At 41.6% G+C, this 10716-nt stretch overlaps 1 protein-coding gene across 1 annotated transcript; it reads left to right on the top strand.

The window, feature by feature from the left end:
* The first annotated feature begins 2642 nt into the window (after window positions 1–2642).
* LOC124002348 (histone-lysine N-methyltransferase SETMAR-like) lies at window positions 2643–10314 on the top strand. Its single transcript, XM_046309717.1, has 2 exons — window positions 2643–2816; window positions 5364–10314. Exons 1-2 carry the CDS (start codon window positions 2712–2714, stop codon window positions 6171–6173), a joined length of 915 nt encoding a protein of 304 aa, XP_046165673.1. The 5' UTR covers window positions 2643–2711; the 3' UTR covers window positions 6174–10314.
* Window positions 10315–10716: the final 402 nt, after the last annotated feature.

Here is a 10716-nt window from a genome sequence, read left to right as displayed (position 1 = left end):
TTGTTTGGCATCCTCTGTTGTTTCCAGAAGCTGTGCTCCTCTTTGTTTCATTGGCAGTGGGTTTGTGGCCTTTTATGCACTGGGAGAACCGTGATGGGTGGCTCCTTTGAGAAGCACAGGGAAATGGCACAGGCAGAGTCCTAGTAATCAAGCCCATTCAGGCTAACAAAGGGAAACGGGGGTAGCCTTTGAAATGTATTTTTTTCTCCAAAGTCAAACAAGACAGTGAGCAGCATGCCACAGTAACTTTCCCCACAAGCTGAGAGCAGCGTCACTGGCAATTTGAAGCCAAGTCAATCAACAGAGAAGCAGAGGACATGGTCTATCATGGTTTTTATTCACTGGCTGTCCAACCACATGTATTATGCCCTTCAAAGTCCAGGTCTTCTGTGATGTTGTCTTCTCATTAAACACAAAATAGTTCATTAAAGATCCCCAACAAGCTGTCAACAGGAGAACAGAAGGTAAGGGATGTGCTTCATCCTATTGTCAAACACTATTGTGAGAGCCAGACAATGTAAAGTAATTTTAATTACATAGAGACCTTAATTAAGAAAAACAAGCTGGTACTTCTGGTACTTTAGCACCAATTTTCAAATGGGAAGTCCACTCAAAACACATTCCCTCTTTCTCAGTGCACATTACCTCCCTCTATTTTATTGGATAGCAAACTCCCATTGGTAAATGTAATGTATTTGTGTGGACTGAGTTTGCAGCACTCGGGGAATCCAGAGAGATAAACTTCAAGCTGTGCGGGTAGAATGTTATACAGTCTAGCTAAATACTATTTCAACCTGTACTGTTTGCTTATTTTTCAGCAGACAGGGAGGCAGGAGCACACAGTAAGAGGACAAACGTGCTGATGGGAGTTTGAAAAAGTAAATATTTTATAGAGATTGGAGGACATAACAAAAAATATATATACCGCATTTGCTGACTGTACAGACCTGGGCTCATCGATCAGTTAATCATCATGACAGCCATCAATAATCTTAAACGCTCTGTCCATATCTAAAGTCAGTTCCCCTAAAAAGTTAACTACTGTCCTCTTCAATGCCCTAACGGCATTCATTTGGTTTACATTGTATTCCATTCCCAGGAGAAATTCAGTAAAACTCAAAATCACGAATTGAGTTTTTTCACAAGGATATTGTAAATAAGAGAGGATAGCGGGAGTATTCTCAGAGGAAGAGGACAAACGGTCAGTTGTGTGTAGCTGAGATGCCAGCCAGCAATGTTGCAATGTGACCTCTCTCCATCTGCTTCCTTCAGCCACTTGAGTCCAAACCTATGCATTTATTATGTATGACAACATGAAAACAACATCATGCCATGGTACGGATATAGCTGAAATCTGCCAAAATGACTCCCCCAAAAATAAAAATAAATGTTCTGCATCCTGTCCAACATCTATGCCTTTGTACAAAATGCGAACTTAAAGGAAATCCTGATGACCGCATTGTTTGTTTTAAGGCCAGGCAGTATCTCTCCCAGCAATATCACACCATATAGGACAGGATAGTGACTGAGGAAGAAGGTAAACAGAAGCCTGGAATCACGACTTTCCTTCCTAATTTCCTATCCCCTCCCCATGGGACTGAGGAACAGATGGAGCGCGATGCTTCCAAACTCCATCATTACAGGATGGATGATGTCACTCACTGGCAGGACGGCAGGGTTGCTTCCAATGGTGTTCATTTGGTGTGTCATTATCTCCAAGGTAACACTGGTCAACCTGTTGCATCCTGACTGGTTGCATCACTGCCTGGTATGGCAACTGCTCGGCATCCGACCGTAAGGCGCTACAGAGGATAGTGCGTACGGTCCAGTACATCACTGGAGCCAAGCTTCCTGACATCCAGGACCTATATACTAGGTGGTGTCAGAGGAAGGTCCCAAAAATGGTCAAAGAATCCAGTCACCCAAGTCATAGAGTGTTCTCTCTGCTACCGCACGTCAAGCGGTACCGGAGTGTAAAGTCTAGGTCCAAAAGACTCCTTAACAGCTTCTACCCCCAAGCCATAAGACTGCTGAACAATTAGTCAAATGGCCACCCGGACTATTTGCATTGACCCCCACTGCTTTGTTTAGTTTTTCTTGCTGTTTACTATCTATGCAGCGTCACTTTTTTAAAACTTTGTTTTTTAAAACTTTACTTTATTTTTTACTTTACTTTATTTAGTAAATATTTTTTAAACTCTATTTTCTCAAAACTGCATTGTTGGTTAAAGGGCTTGTATGTAAGCATTTCACCGTAAGGTCTACACCTGCTGTATTTGGCTCATGTGACACATAAAATTGATTTGATTTGAGAGGTCCTTGCTCCTCATTCACGCATGTCTCAGGTTGTCCCCCTCACTCTCCAGCTGGGTTCAAACTAATTTGTTTGTGCTCATATGATGTGGGAACCACAGTACACTTTTCCCTCCTATGGCCATGTTTTATTAGCTCGATAACAATGGCCTACCGTGATTCATTGCGCGATGACTGTACCTGGGTCTCTTTGTCAAGTCTCACAGCGCCACATACCGCAAAAATTGCATAAATGCATAGTGAGATTGTGCTCCAAGGCCGCTAGGTGGCGACATTGTAAAACATTCACACTAGACTTTCCGGAAGCGTCTCTTCTTTGAGTGTTGTAAGTGCCTTTTCTCGGTTGGCATGTTTCTCTAGCTTGCTTAATTTGAGAGCTGAACATTTAGCGAGAAAATATGAGCATGATAAAGGTTTTTGATCAGTATTTGTGCAAGGGTCTCGAAAATGTTCCAGTTTTACGAGAGGGTAATGTCAGCAAAGAAGAATATTCTGAATTTCAGGTAAAATGCTTTATTGTAGCTAGTCGTAGCTGACTGGTTTGCCCATGCCAATACAACGAGCCAGCAATCTAACTTAGAAATTGTTAGGCACCATTATTCCACGTGTGTAATTGTTTATATGGATAAACCATAGTTACTTGGCCTATGGTACACTGTGATAATGAATCTATTGCATCTTCTTGCATTGGTGCTTGTAAACAATGCTCTGATGAGAACCATGTTTAAGTCAATGAAGTAGCAGTTTTCTTTATATTCGGGGGGAAATAACAAAAGGTACAACAACCTAATTTCTTTGCAATATGAACATTTAGAAATGTTTTCTTAGAATTAGCAACATGTCTGGTCGAGGACCTAAAATCAGTTGCGGTCAGTGCCGTTTAAAATGAGGGTGGACGATTTTCTTTAAATGAGCATGGTCTTCTTTCTATTATAGCATAAGGATGACTGTCATTCATCTTCCATTCACCCAGTTCAATGTAACAGCGATAGGTTTAGGCTACTACATGATACTAACTTTTCCCCTATACCCATCACGAGGTTGCTACAACCTAGCCTATGAATTAAAGTTTATAACATAGGTGACACCCTGACGGTGACATTCAATACCGCCTTGCACACTCTTGCCTGCATGTAGCTGATATAGGGTGTAATGATTAGTCCAAAAGTTGCAAACAAGAGTTTCTATTGGACAAATGTTTATCCCCATTGTGTTCCATTTGCTTCTGTTTAAGAAACATTTTTCAACAGAATCAGCGGAATGAATACACTCCATATCACACGCAAACACAGTTCACGTTCATAGTATTACTTCTCGCATGCGCTCTCCTCCTCTCACCTCTTCCCTTCCCTTGTGGACTTCAATACACAACACATCAGCTGTATGTGACCAGGCAAAAACAAAAACATTCCAAGCCAAACCGCTACATACAGCCTACATCGTTGTCACCATATTTGCTAAAGTAACGTCATAGTCAGCATAGCTAATATAATTAACTTGTTACTATACCCGCTACAATCATGCAGTAATGTTAGTGTACAGTCAGTAAGCAGTTACACCGGTGGGCCCCGGTGGCAATACATTTGTAAAACCAGAAGCTTACCTCGACATGGAAAAGTTCCAGTGTTGTGTTTGATGTCATAGCCAGCTAGCTAACATAGCATCCCTCTGTTTGAGCAGGGTGTTTCAGTAGGCTGAACTAGCTAGCTGCATCTGCTAATTAAGTCAATGAAACTGAAAGTGAAAAAAAAAATGAAAAAAGTCTCTATTTCTCTCTTGCTTCTCCTTCATTTTGGAATAAATACATTTTTTCAAAACTGTTAAACTATTGTCTTTCTCTTTGAGGCAACTACTCACCACATGTTATGCACTTTAGTGCTAGCTAGCAGTAGCTTATGCTTTCAGTACTAGATTCATTCTCTTATCCTTTTGATTGGGTGGACAACATGTCAGTTCATGCTGCAAGAGCTCTGATAGGTTGGAGGACATCCTCCAGAAGTTCATAATTACTGTGCAAGTCTATGGAAGGGGGTGAGATCCACAAGCCTTCTAAGTTTTGCATTAAAGTCAATGTACAGAGAGGAGGACAGAAGCTAGCTGCACTGGCTACACCATGGTGCTACAGAGTACTGTGGAGGCTACAGTAGACCTTCTTTGCAAAATAGTGTGTTTTAATCAATTATTTGGTGACATGATTATATTAAGTATAGTTTCATCTAAAAAGGATCACTTTTTTAATGTTTATTTTATTTTAATGAAATTCACTGAGGAGGATGGTCCTCCACATCCTCTTCTGAGGATCCTCCACTGTTTAAAATCAATAAAACCCATTGGAAACTGTGTGGTAATGATAATGGGCCTACATTTATACAGTTACTTGACTGTGTCCAGCTCACTAATAATCACCTAAATTGAAATGAGACAGTCAGGGAGTATTGCAAATTCCAAATACAATGGCTAGAGGACAATCTTTTTCAAATTGTAATGGCAAGGAAATCATTTATAACCAATTTTCAGTGCGGCCCTCCGGACCTCATTGAAGACCAAATGCGGTCCCCAGGGCAAAATTAGTTTGACACCCCTGCTGTAGACACCGGTATAAAGAACGGCTGTAGATCTTCATTCAGGCTGTCTAAACTGTTTTCTGCCAGCTGGTGGCAGCACAATATCATCCCTGGCCACCACTTGGACTGTCTGGGTGAAATAGAGAGAATCTGAAATAGGCTATTGTAACTACTGAACCTTTGGAACTGCATCACTTTACAATCTCCTTACTTTACATGTCTTTCTCTTTGAGATTTTCACCACAGCTTGCTTAAAGGAACATAGCTATGCAGGATTGGATGATATTACGTGGAAGAAAAAACATAGCTTCTATGTGTGATTGAATAAGCTTTTTCTCTGTAACTATGTCCTCTAAACAAGTGAAATCCCCCAGAGCCTAATATCTTGAGTGGTTGTTTTTATTTAAAAAAAATTGGTCTGATTACCTTTGTATCTGATAAAATAACTTCAGTCCCCTCTCCTCCCATCTGTCTCCTTGGTTTCAGTATTCTCCAGAGAACATCCAGGGGCCGGGATGTGACATAGACCCCAGTGAGGTTACTCTTCCTGGATGCTCCTGCAACGCCCACTCCTGCCTTAGAGAGAGCTGCTCCTGCCTGCAGACTTACGGACAGACATGCAGACAAACGTACGACGGCCACGGCCGACTCCAAGACCAGGGGGATACGGAGACTGGTTACTGCAGGCCTGTGTTTGAGTGTAACGCCTTGTGTGGCTGTAGTGAGGCCTGCTGTAACCGGGTGGTCCAGAGAGGCCTGGGGCTCAAGTTGTGTGTCTACCCCACAGAGGACAGAGGCTGGGGCTTGCGAGCGCTGGAGCCCATCCCCTGTGGAACCTTTGTGTGTGAGTATGCCGGGGAGGTGATTGGCTTTGAGGAGGCCAGACGCAGACAGCTTGCTCAGGGGCTTGAGGACAAAAACTACATAATTGCTGTGCGGGAGTATGCTGGCCAGGGCCCGGTCAGTGAGACCTTTGTGGACCCAACTGTGGTTGGGAATGTGGGGCGTTTTCTGAACCACTCCTGCCAACCCAACCTGTTCATGGTGCCTGTCCGGGTGCACTCCCTGGTGCCCAGGCTGGCCCTGTTTGCTGGCAGGGACATCACCCCTCAGGAGGAGCTCACATTTGACTACTCAGGGGGCTATAGCAATACACCCTCAGTGGAGAGGTTGGTCCAGAGTGACCCTGGGACAGAGGCCAGTGAGACAGGTACCCTCCAGAGGAAACCATGCCACTGTGGTGCCCAGAATTGTTCCCAATTTCTGCCACTGGATTTATCTGTTCTCAACAATTAGATTAGAGGGATGCATTTATTTGGTAAATGTTTATACATTGATGTTTTGTTATTTTGAAGTGATCATGTTGTACTGGAAAGGAGAGACACTTTGCACTGAACCCTTTTTTTGTTGTTTCTGTTGAATACAACTCTGTTGAATCACTAACACAGGCTTCTGGGGTATTCATCCTATGCTTACCAGTGTGGCATCCATCTGACTTAAAGATGAAATCTGGGATTGGTGCCTCCATCTAGAATAAAGGGGAAATCTGGGATTGGTGCCTCCATCTAGAATAAAGGGGAAATCTGGGATTGGTGCATCCATTTTGAATTCATACTGTCATTGATTACAAAGGGCTCATGAGCTTAGTTCAACTGTCTTAACCCATCAGAACCCAAACTATAAGCATGTTTGTAATTCTGAACAAACTGTAATTCTAAACAAACACAGTATAGTTTCAAAACATGGTTAAAATGTAATTGATGGTCAGTAGCTCTCTATCAATTTTAGAGTGGATACAGCCCCAACTCTCAGCTGTTTACCATAACAAGTGCCAGGGTGGCATTTATGATGACCCACTTTTCTGTCACGACTGCCCACTATCTCACTGTCCCCAGCCTCTTTCTGTTGGATGGCATCGCTGATCTGATATAAAGATACAGCATTTCTATCACAAAGTATAAACTTCATCTGTGTTGTGCAGACCAGCTAAAAGCTCTCTCTGTCAGAGAGTACTTGTGCTATGTGGGGCACGTCCCACCAGACCAAGCTATCAAAACACTTCAGTCCACAAGTGGCCTATATATAAGCCCTCGCCCCATATCTCTCTGACAGGAGATTCATCTAGCAGGTCTTTATATTAACTATGCACTGACTGATATTGACTACAGCAAAAGAGGGGCCTGGCTTTGTAGGGTTTTGTATACGTATAAGAATCATATGTGCTCATCTGCTCATAGATTGGCACAACAATGTTGTATGCAAAGGCATTTCTCTCTCAAAAGACATCGATTTAACCTTAAAACATATATAGCATACACGTTGGTGGTATCTTGTCTCCATCCCTCAACTTTACAAATATCTCTGTGGTCTTTCAACACAGTGTCCTCCTGAAGGTATCTTCAGCTCTTCATTGGAGCCAAGAATCTCCAGAGGTGTGAGCAATTAAGAAGGGCCGGAGGGTATTTTAATATAGTAACGGGTCTTATTCCCCTGCCACGGGAGGGGCCAAGATGTCCTGCTTTACTGTGACCATTCTTAAATCAAGCCCCTCCTTTCAAACTGCCCCACTTTCAGTCTAGACCCGCTTTCATCCCAGCTGCTTATTAATATCCACATCTAGGTTAATTAGCACAGAGACCGTGGTGTGTTCCATCCAGAAATAAGACCAGCACTCCAGTCACGTTGGGGAACGGAGGAGAGCAGCGTGGCTCAACCACTGGGTGGACTCATTTTACTTCACCCAGGACAAAGGGTTGGCGGAATTGGCACATTTTAGACTGTCCTATTGGTCCTGAAGTAAATCTTTGCCCAGCCGAGGCACCATACGAGCTGAAATGAATGCACCCATCCTCTCTACCATGGTTTGGAGATGGAAGGCCTAAGCCAATCAGAGTTAACCACCAGGTGGATTTGTTTTTCTTTGTTAGAGAGAGAGATGAACTTTAATGCATCAACCTAGATTTTTTCTCAGCTAACGTATGAGGGTTCCCTTTGCTCTATTTGTTTAGTTATATTTGGTTATGGTCCAAATGTTCCATGGCAACCCTTCTGCTGTCATGGCACAGTATATCACAGAAACACCTTTGACCAGTGACATTTTGCTTTAATCAAGGTAGAGGTCTGGTTGGTATGTGTTAGCAGGTGACAGCTATTTTGGACAGGTGATTGGACACCAATGATTATTTATTTATTATGTTTATTTGAGATGGACAATGTACAACAAAACATACGTCTCAGTGTATGAGAAGTGATGTGTTGCACCAGATTGAGCTGACAGCTAATTTACATCTGCAGTCACCGGTTGTAGGCATGGTGCAGGCAGGCAGTGTTCCACACAAACTGTTCAGGACTGGAGCTGGAACTCAGTGCCTCATTCCCAGTCATCTAGCAACCAGCAGTTAACCACATGATATGAACTTCCTCCTGGTGATTAAAGTGGTCAGCTGCTACAGCACAGCCCTGGTGACAGTCACACTAGTCACAACACTTAAGAGGGACAGACATTTATTGTAGACTACAGTGAGGTTATACCCAGCTAGCACATTTGATTCCTTGGAAGTTGTGGGAATGTATGTTTTTGTTTTCCCATTTGTTCTGGTTACGAAGCCATACGTTTCCTGACCTTTAAACTGAACGTTTTCTAAATGTCGCCTGTTCTGGGAATGTTAATTGTTAGGATGCAGGGAGGTTCTGTGAACGTTTTGCTATGAACGTTTTCCCTGAAAGTTTTGCTGGGAGGCTTTGTTAACGTTCTGAGATCGGAAATGATATTTTATTTGAAGCTAATTAAATTACGTTATTTGAAATTGTTTCAATAAGAATTTTATTAACACTGCTAGCTTAGGTTAACTGTTTTGAACTCCCAAGCACAGAGAGGACACATGGGAATTCATTGGTTTAGTCATTAATCATGCAAACAGATCAAATGTTTTATTGTTCTATGACATCAGTGAGATTCAAACCTATGGTCTTCTACTCTCTATCCAGGGAATTAGTCCACTGCGCCACCAGGATGGAGCTAGTGTGCTATGTTTTTTAAAACTCATACAAAACTGTTCATTTTAGTCTATTTAAACAGACTCGATTTCAAAGGAAACAAGCACTCATTAAGATGACACCTGAACACAGAGGATAGAGATAGTTTTGTTGATGCTGAGAACTGAATGTATATGTTTTTAAATAACATTTTTATAATTTTCTTTGAACATTACTAATGTTTTCTTGTGTTTTTTTTTAATGGAAAGTTTCCTTAATGTTCTTAGCACATAACTTTAAATAGAACCATGAGGAAACCTGCAGAAAACGTTACTCTGAAGTACTGTTTCCACAGAAGAATGTTGTTTTTTAGCGTTCTCTGAATGATCTTGAGAATATGACTTTAAATAGAAACATGAGGAAACCTGCAGAAATGTTATGCTGAAATACTGAAATTACTACAGAAGAACGTTGTTTCTTAACGTTCTCTGAATAATCTGAGAACATTACTTTACATAGAACCATGAGGAAACCTGTAGGAAACATTATGGGAAGGTTGTATGCTAAATAAACATAGGACAACCACACTCTCACCAAGCTCTAAGAAACATATGGTTCTCAGAACGTTATGTGCTAACTGGGTACTGTCCTTCTGTCTACAATATACAGTAGGTCATACCTGTACCATTTTAACTATCTTTGACCTCAAGAAAAATGTATAGTGACCAATGTTTTGCTCAATTCTTCATCTAAAATGAGCATGGTATAGCCTAGTAAGAAAATGTATATTGTGCGCTATTTTTGTGAGTTCAGGGAGAATGTGTTATTGTCCTAGACGCATAGTACTGGTTGATCTAGTAGTTTGTCTTGAAAATAAAAACTTGACTTGCCATAGTGAGCTCCATACATATAATCAGCGGAATATTGAAGCCATTGTTGTGGTGGTACACTTTCTGGACACTTTCTTTTGTGTGAGTGTCCAATGACACAATCTTTCCACATTTTACAGCTCTTAACTGGCCATTGCAGTGCCATGTTTTCCACTGATGCTAGGTACATAAAGGGCTGCTAATATGACTTTAACGTAATAGAGACAACAAGAAGCGAGTGTAGAGTCTATTTCAGGATGAATCACCAGTGTAGTAATAAGGCCTGGCAGACTGTCATCTCTGAAGTGGAGCACCTCTTTAATGAGGGAACAGATGTCATTGCCACCAAACTTGGGGCCAATTTTTTTTTTTATCGAGTCAACACAGATAAAAATAGATCTGTTGGAGCCACAGCTGGGAGTATTAAAAAAAATCTAATTTCAAGACAATAGTTAGTAGTGTTTCAGGGCTTTGGAGTTGTTTTGTAGATATTTGTATAGAGAAATTTGACAAAATCGTGTATCATCGAATCATTTGTGTTTTCTCTCTAAGATGTAACAATCCTATTACCAGTGTTCTCTCTCTCACCACAGTCTGTGACAATCTCTGATAATACAACACATTTGGTGTTTGACTGGAACATCTTTGTGTGATGTTTTCACACATTCCTGTGCCTTGAATTGTCCCTGTTTTGGTAGATGGATTGTCTACTGTATATTCATGGAAACATATGTACATTGGGACAGTACAACAGATACTGAACATGTTAGTATGTATAAGCATGACAGTGAAAGCTTGTCAGTGAGGCTGTAGCTCTGTCTGGTTAGTCGGCTGACTGGGTCTAAAGGAATTACCTGCTGTTAAAGGGGGATCTGGTTCTATGGGTTAAATAGGTGAGTTGATCATCACCCCTGCATTAATTTCTAGATGTTCACCTTGTTCAAAGGAGGGGCTCGTTGGTGCAGTCATCACGCTCTTGAAATGTGGAGAATCAC

The sequence above is a fragment of the Oncorhynchus gorbuscha genome, linkage group LG18 (assembly GCF_021184085.1).
Source record: "Oncorhynchus gorbuscha isolate QuinsamMale2020 ecotype Even-year linkage group LG18, OgorEven_v1.0, whole genome shotgun sequence".
NCBI lineage: Eukaryota > Metazoa > Chordata > Actinopteri > Salmoniformes > Salmonidae > Oncorhynchus > Oncorhynchus gorbuscha.
This window is presented reverse-complemented; position numbering and strand designations above follow the sequence as displayed.

Excerpts from the sequence above, each read along its gene's own strand:
- LOC124002348 (XM_046309717.1), top strand. The coding sequence starts at position 2,712 with ATGAGCATGATAAAGGTTTTTGATCAGTATTTGTGCAAGGGTCTCGAA. Across the intron at positions 2,817-5,363 it reads AAGAATATTCTGAATTTCAG|TATTCTCCAGAGAACATCCA; the intron begins GTAAAATGCTTT and ends CCTTGGTTTCAG.